This window comes from Phaseolus vulgaris, chromosome 2 (genome assembly GCF_000499845.2).
Source record: "Phaseolus vulgaris cultivar G19833 chromosome 2, P. vulgaris v2.0, whole genome shotgun sequence".
In the NCBI taxonomy this organism is placed as follows: domain Eukaryota; kingdom Viridiplantae; phylum Streptophyta; class Magnoliopsida; order Fabales; family Fabaceae; genus Phaseolus; species Phaseolus vulgaris.
In genome coordinates this window covers 29,137,107-29,155,619 of record NC_023758.2, presented here as the reverse complement: position 1 = coordinate 29,155,619, position 18,513 = coordinate 29,137,107, and the positions used below count along the sequence as shown (strand labels likewise).

The 18,513-nt window shown below is 32.2% G+C and overlaps 2 protein-coding genes across 2 annotated transcripts; both read left to right on the top strand.

The window, feature by feature from the left end:
- The first annotated feature begins 2,348 nt into the window (after positions 1-2,348).
- Positions 2,349-5,937, top strand: LOC137811285 (uncharacterized protein At4g37920). The gene is made up of 6 exons (XM_068612971.1): positions 2,349-2,666; positions 3,131-3,405; positions 3,788-3,953; positions 4,300-4,544; positions 5,148-5,335; positions 5,428-5,937. The coding sequence occupies exons 1-6, from the start codon at positions 2,468-2,470 to the stop codon at positions 5,642-5,644; spliced, it is 1,290 nt and encodes a 429-aa protein (XP_068469072.1). The 5' UTR covers positions 2,349-2,467; the 3' UTR covers positions 5,645-5,937.
- Positions 5,938-9,163: 3,226 nt separating this feature from the next.
- Positions 9,164-15,512, top strand: LOC137811284 (glycine-rich domain-containing protein 1). The gene is made up of 9 exons (XM_068612970.1): positions 9,164-9,612; positions 9,997-10,182; positions 10,633-10,750; positions 10,877-11,131; positions 11,578-12,033; positions 12,710-13,236; positions 14,025-14,217; positions 14,429-14,584; positions 14,678-15,512. Exons 2-9 carry the CDS (start codon positions 10,025-10,027, stop codon positions 15,284-15,286), a joined length of 2,472 nt encoding a protein of 823 aa, XP_068469071.1. The 5' UTR covers positions 9,164-9,612; positions 9,997-10,024; the 3' UTR covers positions 15,287-15,512.
- The last annotated feature ends 3,001 nt before the right edge of the window (positions 15,513-18,513 follow it).

The window sequence follows — 18,513 nt, the reverse complement described above, 5'->3', positions numbered from 1 at the left end:
CTTGTGCTCCCTCTCTCACACCCATGGCACATACTCTTCGCCTTACTGCTGATAAAGGAGAAAGGCTCAATGAAGAAGAAGCTACCTCCTATAAAAGACTGATAGGACACCTCATTTACCTTACCAATACATTCTCAGATATTGCCTATGCTGTCAACCACCTCAGTCATTTTGTATCTGCACCTACCAACATTCATTCTCAGGCAGCTCTCCATGTTCTCAAATATCTAAAGGCCTCTCCTGGTGCTGGTCTTTTTCTCCATAACAATACTCCTATACTATTGGGCCACTTGCCCCAAGACCAGAAAATCCATCACGGGCTTTTGTATATATTTGGGTGAAACTTTGATCTCCCGGAAATCAAAGAAACAACAAATGATTTCAAGAAGCTCCTCTGAAGCTGAATACAGAGTATTAGCTGCCACCACATGCGAAATTCAGTGGCTTGTCTACCTTTTACAAGATCTTCGAATTCCCTTCATTTAGCCTGCTCTCTTATATTGTGATAGTCAGTAAGCAATTCAAATTGCTCACAATCAAGTTTTTCACGAACGAACAAAGCATATAGAAATTGACTATCATGTAGTTCATGAAAAATTCAATCAAGGACTGATCAAATTGCTCCTTATCTCCTCTTCCATGCAAACTGCTGATTTTTTTTTCACGAAGCCCCTTCCGCATAAGATGTTCAAGACCTTATATTTCAAGTTGGGAATGAAAAATATATATTTTCAGCTTGAGGGGGATGTTAAAATATCTTTTTGTTACTGTTGTATTTTAGTTATGGTTGTTATTCTAAGTACTTTTTCTGTTTTCTGTTTTTGGGCCCTTTGTGGGTCTTTGGACTTTTACTAGTGCTTATATTAGTTTTACCATTTTGTAAGCATTTTATATTGTACATTCACACGCTGATTAATGAAATCCTTTTTCACTCATCTTTTCTCTCTCTCGAAACTTCTCCTTATTTTTTCTCTGTGCTCACGATTCTTGTTTTGACACTCTTTCTTTTACTGCAATTGACCATTTTCATGACCTAATTCGTTCCCAGTAAAATTAGTGTTTATCAAGTTCTACTTTTAATTTAAATTGTAAATATAGTGTTCAACTCGTTTCAATTTTTGCTTGATCAAAACCAAAACAAAATTTAACAAAAATGAAAGTATAAAGTAATTACATTGAATATAAGTTAAGTATGAAATACAAAAGACTTCATGATTAAGCTCCCTACAGTACAAGTTCAACTCCAAAATACAAAGATTGGCTACAACAATTCATAGTGAAAATCCAAATAATCCACCAAAATAAATAAAGAATTTGGATGAAAGTGAAAAGAGAAGAGAGTGAAAATAATTATGCTTCAAGTTGAATGTTTCGTGACACTTCTTGTTCGAGAGAGATAATTGTCAGTTAAAGATTATTTTTTTCAGTTTTCTATACTCCGTATATAACTTAATAGAAATTGATTTAAGTTAAAATCAATTTCTATTATTTGATTTAACTTCATTTGAGTAAGGTAACTTTTTGGTTCATCAGCTTAACTTCTCATATTTTACTCTCTTTTTTTTCACATATGAACATTAAAACATTCTTCCATTATTAAAACCACATTATTATTTTCAATTGGATAGAAAAGTAATGAATAATTTCTCAAAAAAAAAAATTATATAGTAATTTTAGAAACTTAATTAATGTATTTCTCGACAACTTTAGTTGAATCTTGATTTAATATATTTTTCTGCTTCTAAACTCAGTTTTAATTTGATCCTCCACACATCTTTATGAATTAATCTGTTGGAAATATTCAAAGTAAATTAATCAATGGATCTAAATTTAAGAATATATTTAATTAATTGATAATCACTTTATATATGCTCAAAAAAAATTATTTATATCAATACAATCATCATGGTTAGATTTTCACTAAATATATTTGAAAACGTGTCTCAAAGTTTATTTTGCTAATATTTCTAGTTTACCTATATTTTAACATATATAAAGCAATTAATTATATAAAACTATTATTTTATTGAAGTTCCCTCAAAAAAATTGATTTGGCTAAATTATGTTTTTGTTACTGAAATTTAAGGTAATTTTAATTTTAGTTTCCAAATTAAAAAATTTATTTTAGTTTCTCAAAATTAAGAAAAATATAATTTTAATCCCTGAACATAGTTGAAGAACTAAAGTAAAAATTTCAAAAACTATTTTTAGTTTTTTAAATTTAATATTCAGAAATTAAAATTTAATTTTACTGAATTTTAAAAAAAAATATCCAAATTCTTTTTAAGAAATAGTTTGTCATTTTTTTCAAATATACAAATATCACCATTTTTTGTTCAAATGATTTTATTCTTATTAATCTATTCAGAACTCCGAGTTGTTCATGAAACGGATAAGATGATGATATATAAACAAGATTCGGGCGAATTGCCTCTGTTGTCTGTCATGTGAAGAGTGAAACGTGAGAATGAACAACCTTAACATGAAAGGGTACTTCAACAGCACCACCTCCTTCACCCCTTTCAACAGTAACCTCTCCCCAAGTTACCCCGCATCTCCTTCCTCCTATACTGCTTCAAAGTTCTCCCCTTCCTTCATAAGCCAAAGACAAAACCTTAAAGTTCAGAATTTCAAACCCCATGTCATTATATGCACTTCTCTGTCCAGTGAGTATCCTTTCCCCCTTTTTTCCAGTCATTTTGTTCTCCATTGTTTATTTCTTAATATGCTGTATTCTTTTTATGTTCTCAACTTCAATGGTTTATCAAAAATGTTTTAATTTTTGGTCTTTATTTGAAAGTGTTAAGGGTGTCTCTAGGGTTGGGTAGTAATATAATGTGAAGGGGAGGGCAGACCTGTGAAATTCACACTATATAGTTCCATATCCTTTTTTTCTACTTATTTTATTTGTCAGCAGTTTTTGTTTCGTTTTAGTTTACTGAATTGTTGACAGTGTAAGAAATTAGAATGTCACTGTTTTTCCATTATGTGCTAACAAATCACAAGAAAAGAAAGCATCTTTATATTTTCTCTTTTTTGGGGTATGTTTTTTTTTATCTTGTTCTTTTTTTTCTGATTATTTTCTAAGTGTATTTATTTGTGTCTCACTAAAAAATGAAATTCCTTTCAGGTCATCAGGCTAGCAGTGCTTCCACGGCTCAAGCTGAGGAGCAAGAGGTTGAAATCGCAAATGGTTACAATATGACTCAATTTTGTGACAAAATCATAGATTTCTTTTTGAATGAGAAAACCAAATCAAAAGAATGGAAGGGGTACTTGATATTCAGAGAGGAATGGAGAAAATACAAGGATAGATTCTACAGTAGGTGCCAAAGAAGGGCCGATTTGGAGAATGACCCAATTATGAAGGACAAATTTATTTCATTGCAAAGAAAAGTGAAGAAGGTAGTCTCCATGTTTTTTATGTTCTTCACAACCATGCCCCCTTCCAATGTTGATTAAAGAAATAGATCCTTCTGCTGCATAATAGAAGCTGAAAAATTCAAAGAAACTTTTCACAAAAACTATTGGTTTTTGCCTTTTTTTGGCTCAAACAGAGAAAACAAAAATCTAATTCAGTTTTTTTTTAGCGGAAAAGATGCAGATACATTATCCTGCAAGTTCTTGCTAAACTAATAATAATATAGCATTATTATTCTTTTTGCTAATTATTTATTTTGTAAGAAAGAACAAATCTGTACATCAATTTTACTTTCATATCTAGGCAGTTGCCTGGCTTTAGACCTTCTTTCCCCGGTTTTTGTTTGATCAGGAGTAAGCATTGCAGATTGATGATGAAATGGAAGGACACTGTGAACTCCTCAAGGAAATACAAGATAGTCCAACAGACATCAATGCCATAGTTGCACGACGGCGTAGAGACTTTACAGGAGAATTCTTCCACTACCTCTCTCTTATTTCAGAAACGTATGACAGCTTGGAAGATCGTGATGGTAATTATGTAGAAATACAAATAAATGTTTGATTTTGGGTATTTGGCTCAACGATTGTTGATTCTATAACCAGTAATCACCAGAAAAAATGAGTAAAATAGTTAAGAATGTTTATTGTTGTAACTTGTAATAAGAAAGAACGAACTGATCATAAAATTAGATTTCTTTTACAAAGGAAGAAGATATGAGATGTTTATAGTATTAAGCTTTGAGGGTTTAATGTTGGTACTGCATTTAAAATTTACATAATGAACCCACCCCTTGCACCCTGGAAAAAATTAACACTTGTGATCCTGCCCCTTGTGTAGGATGTTTCTAATGACTGGCATCGGCGTGTTTTGAACAGGAATTTCCAGGCTGGGGAGTAGATGTTTGTCAGCTGTCAGTGCATATGATAATACTCTAGAGGTTGTGGAGACGTTAGATGCTGCACAGACCAAATTTGATGATATCCTCAATTCTCCTTCTATTGATGTTGCTTGTCAGAAGATCAAAAGTCTTGCAAAGGCAAAGGAACTTGATTCTTCATTGATATTGTTGATAAGCAGTGCTTGGGCTAAAGCAAAAGAATCTACAACGATGAAGAATGAGGTATGAATTTTATGTTGCCCCTTGGTTTTGTACTGTCATTCCATCCTTTTCAAAGATAGGACGCCATGTATTTGTAATTGTGCCCAGCCAATATTAATAAAAAACTTTTATAAAACTTAAAATCAAATGGAATGTGTTTCTCTTGTAGTTGTATATATAAGCATACAAAAATTTCTTTTTCTGTAGCTTTCTGCTTGCTCTGCTAATTTTAAAGCGGTTTGGACTGTGCATTCTTATTTTTCAAGTTTTAAAATACAGGACTTGAAAGAAAAATGCTGGTTGTTGGGGTTATATTGCAGAGAGTCAGAAAGGCATAGTTACATACATTGGTTATGACTATGAAGTTACATGGGATGGAAATTTTAAGAGGTTTTCATGTCTTTCCCTATATAATACTGATACCTACCAGGATAGGAAGCTAAAGTATGAATCTTTATGGGGGTCTTAGGAAGGAAAAAACTGAATTGATTGTTCTGATTTATAAATCAATCTGTATTATCTGCACGCCTTCATTCTTGTTCATCTAGCATGTTGGACCTTAATTTTGACTGCTCAAGATTAGAAGATATTATTAGACTGCATTATCATATGTCCTCTGTGCAGGTGAAAGATATAATGTATCAATTGTACAAGGCCACAAAGAGCAGCCTAAGGAGTATTACTCCAAAGGAAATAAAGCTACTCAAGCATTTGTTAAACATCATAGATCCTGAGGAGCGATTCTCTGCATTGGCAACGGCTTTCTCCCCTGGTAATGAAAATGAAGCCAAAGACCCTAATGCTCTATACACGTAAGAGAATTTCCTCCTGGTTCATTCTAAACTGTTATCTTTTTGTTGTGATAAATATGATATATTGCTTTAATTTTGATGTGGTTAAGCAGCACCCCAAAGGAGCTGCACAAGTGGATTAAGATCATGCTTGATGCGTATCATCTGAACAAGGAAGAAACAGATTTGAGAGAAGCAAGGCAGATGACTGACCCTATTGTAATTCAGAGGTTGTTTATCCTCAAAGATACTATTGAACAAGAATATATGCCAAAAGATACAGCTGAGAAGTCTGAGACTAAAGATGACTCTAAACCAGTAGAGTTTTAAGTTGCGTCTCACGAACATCCTTCTTGCCAATATGTTTCTTGTTCCCTGCCTTTTTTTAGATCAAGAGTATGAAGTGTTGAAGTGGAGAAAAGACTCAACATGAGATAGATCAAAGAAGTTACTACCCTTTCAAAGTTTTGTAATACATTCCAGTTGGATATTACCATATTTCATCTGATTTTCATTGCAAAGTTGAGGATTGTACTTCTGGCTGTAAATTATGAAGCATCCACCTGAGGAAGTTGGATGATGATAAATCATTTTGAGTGGAGGTGGGCACATCAACGTATCAATCTAATTTGAACCACTCAAAACCGAAAAATTTGAATTCGTTCGGATTGGATCGGAAGAAAAAATCTTAATTTGTTTAGATTGAATTGTATTTCATATTTTGATTTCTAGAACCATAAAGTAGAGAGGTTATTTCTCCTTTTGAATTAACATAGACGATCATAACATAAAAAGAAAAAGAGAAAAAGAGAGAAGAAATAAACACTATATTTTATATTGATTCATTTGACACAACAAACTACATCAAGTTCTTAATCAACAGATTGAGATCTACTAGGCAGATTAATGTTGTGAAGTATAATCGAATGTTATTTGGAATTGTAACCACACTTCACTAACACCTTGAATATTATTTGGGATCTTAGTCACTTTTGACTAATCTATTGAGTATTCTTTATGATTGTAATTACTCTTGACTGGTCACGTACAAGTATTCTTTTGGATCACAATTACTCCTAGTTAACCCGGTTCAATTATTCTTTCAACACGTCATTTCTGACTCAACGAGTATTCTTTGGGAACATAATCATTTTTTACCAACCATATTCATATATTTTTTTAACAAATTATTTCTAAGTCAATGAGTATTCTTTTCCAAATAACCACTCTTGGCTAACATAAAACATTTTGTAAGGTATCATCAAATTTTCCATACTAGACAGGAATTGTGTCTTTTAACAATTACAAGACTTATGTGCTCTAACCTTGTTTGCTAGATGAACACTAATAGTGTTATCTAAGAAGCTTTTGAGGCATACAAAATCTAACAGCATTTGCAATGTCCTCTATTCTTTCTTCTTCTTGAAAGGTAGTTTTATAAAGGTATTGAAAGAATATAATGGTTGAAAATTTGTTTTTGGTCGTTGAGCAGTAGTTTTAGCTCACTTGAGTATCCTTTCTATATATCTAACATCATGTATTATGCATTAAATTCATTTCATGCTACTTTAAATGTGTCTTCTTTTTTAAGCAACATCTTTTATAGCTAGCAATACTTATTTCCCTAAATAGCATAGGCTTTTGCACCAAAAATATGGTAAAAATGCACACAGTAATGGACATCTAGTTGGACTAGAATTGAAATGAACTTGTGTTAGGTCGTTATTGAAGAAAGCAACTTTATAGCTCTTCATCCATGATATTATTTAATGTGATTGGAGCTTGAAGGGATCTTCTTGACAAACAAAAATAACGAATATTTCCTGCAACATAAAATAAGTGTATAAATATTAGAGAAGTACGCGTGAGCATATAAATCCCTTAGCATACATAAGGTAAGACTCCAAAGTATTGTATTATCATACAAACAAAACACTTGTGTCTTTCATGATTTGTTACTGGAAAAAACATTCACCATGCAGACGATGGATGACCACATTTTATTATACTTACGTACTTAATCAAAATTATATATGTTTGACTTTTTCCTAAGATATCTCTATGAAGTAAAATTTGACCTTAAAGACCCTCAATTTTTCCTTAGGCACTTTTCATAAACATTAAATATATTATATTTGTGGATATTGTTTAAACTCATCTCAGATTTAATGAAAAATCTCTGCATTAACTGAATATTAGTATGACCAATATTTAATTTTTAAATTAAGTATAAGAACGAAAATTCGTATATACATATTCGTCTGGTTCTCATGCGTGTCCTTGATTTATATTATAAAAATATTCTTAGTTTATTAAGTAAAAAAAAAAACTTATTTTCATTATTCTATAAGGTCTTTTGTTTCATTTTATTATGAAAATCTTTCTTTTGCAACAAATTTTTCATTCTTCTCCTCTTTTAAATGTTCAACTCATTTTATATCCACCAAGTTCACTTAAATCTTCAAAATGTTTCTCCTCTCATCATAGTCTCAACTACGCATTTTTTTCATTGTTTGCATTTCAAGAACACATAAACCTCTATTTTATCGGATTAAATCATTTTTAAAATACATATTTGATTATTTCGTTCAATTTTAATATTTTATTTGTTGTTTATTATTTTTTGTTTTTTTTTTGTCAATAAAGATGTTTGACTATCAATTTTAAGTTTTTAATAGTATAAACTTTTAATTTATTAGAGAACTTAAAATATTTTATATTCTGTTCTCTCTTTGATTTTTAACTTTTATATTTTGTTTTCTCTTTGATTTTTATTTTTTATTTTCTTCTCTCTTTTCATATTCACCAAATTTACTCATATCCTCCATATATTTTCTTCTCAACATTTATAACTATAATAAAGATTATAGTTGTCATAAAACTTTAATTTTAATTATTTATAATTGTTTATATATAATATTAAATTATTGATAATATTACTTTTTTATTATTATTTTTACTTTTTATAAAAAAAATGATTAAAATTTAGAATATTGTAAAAAAGTAATTGTCTAATATAAAAAAATAAGACACAGATTTGATATTGGAGAAAATAATAAAGTAAGTATAAATTTACGTAAATATCTGTTTGTAGAATATAAACAGTAAAACCCATATCTTCCGCATCCCCTTGCATTCCTAACGAAGTATCTGCACTGAAGCAGTTCCAATCACAATTATGACGTGATTTTCTAGTTCTCCAACTTTACTTTCACGTTTATGATCCATTTATTTTTGTTGATGGAAAACTGTGCTGAAATCATATTATAGTATCAACTCAGCCATTTTCATTGCAACTTACTGGGCCTTATCTTTTTTCTAATATATTTATATTCATATGTTATTTGTTCACGCAATGGTCGTTATCGCAGTTAGCAAAGGGTACACGATATAGAATAGAAAAGAGGGACAAGGTCCCTGCATATTTAACCATAACCATATGTTATGTTATTTGCTGATAAAAAAATAAAAAATATGTTATAAAAAATAATAAGTTTTTAGTGTTTTTTATACAAAATGTCTTTTCTTTTCGTCTTAAAATCCTTTTGAGTCTCTTTCAAGATTTCGTAATAAATAAGTGATAGCGTGTTTAATAAATATTATAAAAGAAATATAATATTATGTAAATAATAAAAAACTAAATGTTTTTTTTTTCAATGAGACGATAAAAGTTCACAACTTATATTGAGAATAAAATGATAAGGAAAATGAACTGAATATAGGACTAAAATAGATAAGAAAAAGATTTCAAGAGAGCTGGATGAAAAAGATAGGGATTAAAAAAATTATATGAACATAATCTGTTCAAAAGAATTATTAACCTTTCTATAGCATCGATATTTTTTTCTTAAGACAACTGTCTTGGAATATCATAAATAATTCATTTAACAAAAGTTAGAAGGTTCTTCCTTCTTTTTTACATCAAAATCCAAAAGTTCTTGTAACAATAAAGTAAAAATAATGTTATTTTTTATTAAAAATTAACTAATATATTTTTTCCTTATTTACTATTTCAAGAAAATTATTGGAATTTTTGGTACAAGTCATGATTATGGATAGAATGTGTTGCGGTACTATTAATTAGATCAAACGTACAACATGGTTGGGAGTAGTTTGAGCTGCAGTACAAGTCACATATACAAAACATAAGACAGTAATTGAATCATGTAATGTCTATTGTGATGTTGCAGAGTCAGAAAAGTACATAAGAAGAAGCTCAGTCAAATTCAGATCCATCTTTTGAGGATTTTCCGTTTCTGCAGCTATAGCATCTCTGCCTCACAGTTTCTGTGAAACTGGTAATCCCCAAATGCCCTTCTTTGTTCTCTTATTTTGGTTTTGATACTATGAATTTGTATGTTGCTTGTATGTTGTGGATGATCGTAATATGTTTGTTTTTGTTACATGAGCTTAATTTATAGATTTTCAAGGTTTCCTTCCTTTTTCTCTTGAAAACTTCTTGTTGACCAACCTGTAGATACCTTTCTTTTATATTTGTTCTTTAGACCCTTTTCAAATACGATGTTTTTCTTTTATTATAAGATATCTTCAGGTAATTGTGGATAACACAAAACATGTTGGTGGAGCATGCTTTCTTGCGGATAAATTTTCCATTTTGACTGCAAATTTTGGGACAACTGTCTAAAAGGGCACTTTAACTTACACCAAAATGTTTCTGGAAGGTTGCTGTATTTCAGGTTAAATTGAGAGATGGATGCAAAACAAGAAAAGGCATGGAATGAAGCTCAGAAGATTCCATTAAGCGTGGATCTTTTAGTTGTAGCAAAAAGGCAGCTTCAGTTCCTTGCAGCTGTTGACAGGAACCGTCACCTCTATGATGGCCCTGCCCTTGAGAGGGCTATTTATAGGTGAACACTCCATGAAGTATTTCCTGCGGATAAAGTTTCGTGCTTAATTAGTTTCAAAGAACAATTGCTTGTTATTTTTACTATTTTATTTAGTTCACTAAGCTTGACTCAAGAATTATTATGGATTATAATTTGTTTTTGAAATCATGTATCTGCGGTCAAATCACAGCTTTTCATTATAGTTGATCAATTTCTTATGTTCTGATTGGAAGAGAGGAGAAAAATAGGTTATAGAAATTAGTTAGTAAAGTGGAAATAGATAAAAAAATAGAAAACTAAAATGTTTAGTAGAATAGAAACAGAGAAGAGATGAAGACAAAGATTGAGAAAATAGTAAGGTGATTTCCACTTTTAAAAGATCATTTATATCCTCTTTCATCCTTCAGCATCTTTTCAACCAAACAAGGAATTAGTTCTGCTGATCTAATAACAATGAAAGTGTGTATTCAGGTACAATGCTTGTTGGCTTCCCTTGCTTGCCAAACATTCTGAGTCTAAGATTTTTGAAGGACCTTTGGTAGTTCCTCTTGACTGTGAATGGGTCTGGCACTGTCACAGACTCAACCCGGTAGGCTTCAGACCAGGATATATATATATATATATATATATATATATATTATTCCTGATTATTAACAATGCTGTTTGATTGGGTTGAGGTACTGGCAATAAAATTTGGTTCCAATTTATTACACAGGTAAGATACAAAACTGACTGTGAGGAGCTTTATGGACGGGTACTTGACAACTTTGGTGTTGTCTCCAGTGTAGAAGGAGTTTGTGGCAGGCAAACTGAAGAAATCTGGAATCAACTGTACCCTGATGAGCTCTTCAATGCTGATTTGATTAATATTCTCCCAGGGGATATCTCTGAAAGGATTTCTAGGCTTGAAAAGTACACCAAGTATGATCTGATTTCAGCTGCTAAAAGGCAGAGTCCATTCTTTTACCAGGTAAAGGAAAGTTAGAGTTTCTTCATAAGCTTGATATTCTAACAGAATTACCAAGTTTTACCAGGCCAGTTCTAGTCTGGCTCTGTCAAAATCAAAGCCCTGATTTAAATGTTAGCATGCTTTAGGCTGTGTTCAACCTGACTCTTCTTCAATTTTATCAATTTGTGGTTGACTGTGTTTTGTTTTCTTGCCAATACATGCATGTGGTTTCAAAATTACCTTGTTTTGAAAAATCTAAGGTTCAGACAATTTTATTCCAACATTCTTAATTGACAGCATCTCCAAATAACATTACTATCATGTGGTGATATATGAACGCATCTTTCAGTTTAGTTGAATTACAAACAGTTTTGAGAAATTAATTTACCAATAGTCTTTCTTGTGCGTGGCCAGTACATAATATTGCATCATCTCAAGGGATTCAATATATGTTTTCTTTGTCATAGGTATCAAGACCCCACATGAAAAATGATCTCTTTATCAAGGAATCTGTGGCCAGATACAGAGGGTTTCTGTATCTTATCAAGAAAAACAAAGAAGAGGGTATAAAACGCTTTTGTGTTCCAACATATGATATTGACCTAATCTGGCACTCTCATCAGTTACACCCAGTTTCTTATTGTAAAGACCTCAGTGAAGCACTTGGAAAAGTATTGGAACATGACGATACAGACGCAGACAGAACTAAAGGCAAGAAACTGGATGTTGGTTTTTCTGGAACCACCAAACAGTGGGAAGTCACATTTGGTACAAGATATTGGAAGGCTGGAGCAATGTATAGGGGTAATGCACCATCTCCTATAACAAATAACCCTCTTTCATCTAACATTACTTTCAAGAAGGTTGTTTCTTCAAATGAGTGCCCACAAGAAATTTCACTACCAGATCGGAAAGTTATGGAGGTAATTTAAGATCTCCTTTTATGTTCCATATCTTACACGTTTTAAGCTCTAGCTCTGAATTACGTGTATACGTGTATTAATAATTCCATGCAAAATTTATTGAGTCATGTACACGAATATGCAAGTATAACTCCATGCCACATATCATGAAAAGTTTGTATTACTAATTTTTTATTGGATCAATTTTAGTTTAAATGTTTCTCCCTAGAATAGTTCAGTGGTTTGTAAAGCTTTTCATCATAACAGCGATATAAACAGTTTGAAATTATATCAATGAAGTTGGAAGGTTTGTTTATAAAGGGTCCGTCAGGGTTAGGATTTTGTTAGCAGCAAGCCAGTCATGTTATGTTATCTGGGTTCTAGAGAGGTAGGTAACTGTTAAATAATGGACATGCTACAAAATGTAACCATTCTTGTGTATATAAATACAGACCAGGAGCTTAATCGCATAATACTAGTGCCTCCAACAAGTTGTCTTTCTTGAGTATGTTTGTCTGCTTTCACATGGAACCATAGTATAAGGACAATCTTTCTTGATTTTGGGGATCATAATGCTATTACTTCTTGTTGTTCGTCTTCTTTCTGCTTGTATATAGGCATAAATTGAATAACCATCACTGAAACAGCTTTTGTTTATATGAGATAACATTTGCAATTCCCTCGTACATCCAATCAGGTTCTCTTGGAGTTCGTTGGGGTTAAAAACTTACCAGAAGGCCAGGAAGGAGATATCTTTGTTTTATTTTCCAAATCACAGCCTGATGCATTCTTTGGTGCTAAAAGAAGACTGACTATTTTATCACAATCTAGAGAGAAACAGGTTGCATCTTTCCAGTGTGAACCTACGGGAGAGCTGCTTTTTGAACTCACGTCCTATTCTTCTCTAAGAAAATCAACAAAGACAATCGCTTCAGCTTCTTTCTCTGTAAAAGATTATCTTGACCCAGTTTCAAAACTCCATGTTGAGAAATGGTTTGAGTTGGTACCAAGTTCTGGTACTGTGAGCTCAAAGCCCATCTTGTTACGAGTAGCCATCTCATTTTCTGTCCCAGTTCCTGCCCCATATAAACTCCAAATGACTCTGTCTCGTCCATCTTCCAAAAACGAATGCCTCTTTAACCCTTCTGTTAGATCTGAACATGCTAATAGCTGGACTCATGTCACTGATGAAAATGGAAACAGGATCATGCGCCTTAAAATGAGGTACATCTACCCTCTATATTATGCCAGATAACAATTGGAGGTCCTTGCCAAAATGTGTACTTCATTTTATTATGGTCTTGTTGGGGACTGGTCTTAGGTGATTGATGCGTTCTAGTTACTGCTTCAAAAGTGATTTGCTTTGCTGCTTGTCTTGTGTCTTGAAAATATCAACTTGTTGTATTTGCATGTGAATACTGTTCCTACTAAGTGCTTGCGGTCATCTCATTCCTAGATTAGATGTGTAAATTGAAAACCAATTTTTACTGTCACTGTAGCTTTCTGCATGTAGATATTGTTGAGGTTTGCCATTCAGTGTACCCCAATATATGATAAACAGTTCATAATGTTGGATTCTTATTGATACAAATAGTATAACATTCAAGCACAATTATGACTAATTGTGGTTCCAAAATAAGATCATTAGTCCATAAATTCATATGGGAGAGAGAGAGTATACTTGTAAAGCAGTTGAACCAGTTGAACAGATTTACGTCCCTAAAGAAGTTTTTCCCTCATTACTAGACTTTTCTTACGGAATTTTTAAGAAATGAATTTTCTGCAAATTTTTCTCTAAACTTTTAAAATTCCATAAAATATAGGTAAGAAAAGTTGTAAAAAAATATGAAAAATTCTGACAGTGTCTAGATCTTATTGTGTTTGTCATACATGTTTTAGAATTCCACACAGTCTATCTTATGTACATTATCCAGTATTACTGTCTCTTGTAATGAAGTATTCTCAATTAGTTAAGCTAATGATGATCTTCCCAATAACGAATTACATTTTAGGGATTTGGAGAATGCAAAGAACATAGGAAACCCTGGAACGAAGGTTGTTGGCCTCATGAAGTCCGGCGAAACTCGCACTCTAGCTGAGTTTATTGAAAATGGGTGGTCTGTTTTGGAGAATCTGTGGTTCTTCCACCTTCCACACAAATGCACAAACGATGGCCATCTCTTTGAGCTTACTGGTGCCAAGACTGTATGTATTTATTATGAAGTATTCTATTTTAAAATATGTTGTCCTGGCCAAGAGCTCTCTTGGATCTTGAATTCTTTGTTACTCAGTTGATATTTCACATATCCAGTAACTAGTACAATTTTCAATAGCATTGCTGCACATAAGATTTCTAAACATGCGTCAAATGAGACAGATTCAAAGTTATAATATTAAATTCATGTCACTTTTACAGTTGAAATTTTTTCCTGGAAGAAAACTAGAGTATGAACTGGGACACCATGGAAAACGGAGAAATGAAATGGACTTCCTGACAGCAATTGAATTCTCCGTAGAAGAGCCTTATGGCAAAGCAATGGCATTGCTGGACTTGAGATTTAAACATGTCACGGTACTTATATATGTTACACATTTTCTATAGAGACATTTGTTTTTCATTACTTAATTTGTTTTCTGCTTTTCTGCTCCTGCTCATTTTGTAAAGGCAAAGGAAAAGTGGATGGTGCTGCCCGCAATCATTTTGGCTTTTATTGCTGCTAATGTAATGAAAAAGGAAGAATATGAAGGCGCCATTGCTAACAGTAAAGATTTGAAGGTGAATGAAAGGGCAGTCTTGAACAGAATGGGGCTGAGTTCTAATGTGTGCAGTGAAGAGGATGGTATATCTAAGAAGTCTGGACTCTCCAGTGGAAGCTGTGGCAGTGGCTGTGGCGGTGGCTGTGGGAGTGGCTGTGGGAATGCAGTGGAAAGTGGTGGCTGCGGGGGCTGTGGTGCTGGTGGTTGTGGCGGAGGCTGTGGAAATATGCTTAAGAGTGGTGGTTGCGGCGGTTGTGGTGCTGGTGGCTGTGGAACTATAATTAAGAGTGGTGGCTGCGGCGGTTGTGGTGGTGGTGGTTGTGGGGGAGGCTGTGGAAATATGATTAAGAGTGGTGGCTGCGGCGGTTGTGGTGGTGGTTGTGGCGGTTGTGGTGGAGGCTGTGGAGGAGCGGGCGGATATATGTCGAAGGGTGGTGGTTGTGAGGACATAAGTGGTATCGATGGACATTTGAAGGAGGAGCTAAAGTACGTGAACGAAGAAGCAGTTACTGCATGAAGCATGCATGATTATGCATGTTATCATCGTATATATGAACGTACGTGTGTCTGTGACCTAAGCTTTGCTTCTCTTCCATCACTGCCTTTGTTGGACAGAAAAGCATGGGGAAGGATTGAATGTGTAATAAATAATCAACTAAACATACCTCTGAGTGTGTTCTTATGGTCCTATGTTTGTGAATGCTTAAGGATATAAAATATAAAATATTATGATGTGAAATAAATTCTACTCGTGACAATATTTTCTTCCTTCATGATGTTATGGATTTTGATAGCCAAATTTGAAAGATTGAACTGAGTCTTGAATAAATTGCTTCTATTTATTCAACATTCATCCATTTAATTGCTACTTAGAGCATGTGAATTTTAGAAATGCTCTAGTAATATATGTTGTAATACTATATTTTTGTTATTGAATTAAATTGTAACATAATGTCTTAATTTGTGATCTGTGGAACTAATTTTTTTATCCGATTTATAAATAATATTGAAGTTCTTCGCTAAGGTTGGTGCATAGCATTTAAAAAAAATCATTTAATTGCGTAAATTAAAATCATTTTATTAACTTTTCATTATTGTATGCATATACATTATCTTTCCATCAATATTCAACATTTACGACTTTTAATTATTTTATAAATTTTTAAATAATAATTGTTCGGTATATTCAACATAGTCTTAGATTGCTTACCGTCAAGATCAATGATAAATTATATACACTTTTCTTATACCTTTCTCCTTTAACCCACCGATACATCTTTTAAAGGTAAAATCGTGGCAGAACTTCAATTCAATGTGAAAAATACATATTCCAGATAAATTAATAAGTCGAGCATTCCCAACCTGTCAAGCAAAACTGGTAGTTTCCTGGTAACGACCAATTAAAGCTAAAGTTCCATTAAAGAGCGTTACCACGTGGTAGAACCTCCTCAGGGAATATAAGGTTTTCATGAAGCTGATCTTGAGCTGCAATCCACACACGAATACCTTCGTTTAAGAGAATATTTTTGGTGTATAAAATATCAAATTCAGGATCTTCCGCTGCGCAAAATTTCTTGAGAAACGAAATCATAAGCACGTAAGGTCAAGGCCTAACCGACTATCCTAAGAGCACTCATCCATAAACCAATTACTGGTACAAATAACATAAAGAAATGTAATTGGAAAAAGCAACCCCAAAGATTTGGGACCAAAAGCGATTAGCATACCATTGAATAAGTTTCTTAAGCTTGGGTTGGGTTAAAAACACAGATTGTATTTGCACTATCACCATCCTTTCTATTTTGAATTTTCAAAAGGATTACTAATAACTTTTCAAGGAATCCTTCATCAATGATTGTGAATGATCTATTTTTCTCGGTCTCTATGACATCTTCCTATGGAACCGAGATCGAAAACATTAAAAATAAGAAATAGAAGCATCTGATTTGATTTGCTCTCAATAGTCACGAGATGATCATCTTTGGGTGATCATTTTGTTGACGGATGCCAATCTCAACAAACTTTAGGTCAGAACATTAGCGTCATATTGGAAATCGAAAACTCGTTCCTTTAGACCCTCATTTGGGGGACTTATTCCAATACGTTCGATATTTCTTTAGTCATACATCGCTTAAGAGTCGAGATCAGAGACAATTTATATACATCTTTATTCTTTAACCTTCTAAAGAGACGCTTTTTAAGAACAGTGTTGGAACTTCAATCTCTAAAATATACAATACCTCAAATGTGGTAATTGATCCTAGTGATATCTTCTCGGTCGACTTGAGGTTAAAACAATATAATTAATAACTAAAATCTTGATAGCTAATTTAGATACCAATTTAAAAATTACATTATAATTTTTTATAAATAATATAAGTCACTTTAAATAATAATAATTTAAATAATAATATTTTTTTAATCTATAAAATAATATCGAATAGATTAAAAAAATAATATCTAATTTAATATTTATTGATTTTGTATAAGTTTAAAAATACAATTATATATCATACAATGCTTACTAACAAATTATTGTTATTGCCACATATTTGTAAATTTGTAAATTCTATTATCTTTCAAACTCTCGCATAATTTTTTTAAAAATTCTTGTTACAACAATGTATAAGTAAATTAAAAAAAAAAAAGTTAGGCATAAAAGGTAAAAATAAATCATACTCATAAGAGACAAAATAAAAAGTTAATGAAATTGTTTCTTTTTTTTTACGTGATTTAATGTTTAATAGATTTTATATTTGGAATTAGTTGAATTTATATTGAATATGTAAGACGTAAAATACGTTAATTATGCGTATTAATTGTTTTAAGAAAAATTGTAGTTGTGGGCCTGGGGCATATATCCTGCAAATTTGGTAGAGCAAGGGCATTCTATAGAAAGTAAGGCTGCTTCTTCCTGCACCTCCATACCTTCTCCTCTCATCTCCATAGATTTTCGTATTTCCAAAAATACCCCTCTGTAATATTCTGGATTACATAATCTGGAAGTGATTTTTCAAATTTATAATTAGCTTCCGGATTATATAATCCAGAAGTCTTTTTTCATATGCGTGATTACTTTCCGGATTACATAATCCGAAGTCTTTTTTAACTTCCGGATTATGTAATTCAGAAGTCTTTTTTCAAATGCGTTTCTGGATTACATAATCCGGAAGTTATTCTATGGGGGTGGCACAAGAAGGATAAAAATGTATTTTTATGTTATGGAAGTTCCAGAAGAAGATATGGAGGTGCAGTACTCCAAAAAATTATCCACATGTCATAATTTTAAATTGATTAACTTATTTTCATTATATTTTTTATTATTTAAAATTAAATTAAAAATAAGAAGAGTTACAATTTTTTTATAAATAAGACAAGTTATTCTATAATTGAAAAGATTATCTCATGGATGAATAGCTTCTTTCCATTTTAGTCTTCTTAATTTCTGTGTTATAAGGCTCAATATTAGGGGTTTTTTACCATCATGGGTTATTTTTTTTTTGCTTTTTACCAAAATGGGATCCATTTAAAAAAAATTACAAATTACGAATTGGCACGACTTCATATGCACAAATTGTCTCAATTAGACACGACTTTGTCATGTTATATTGAAATCGTGCCAAGTTGGCACGACTTCTGCCCTATCATACTGAAGTCGTGCCAACTTGGCACGACTTCTGACACGTCATATTTTTTATTTTTTTTATTTTATTATTTATATATTGGGTAGTAAGTTATGTAATA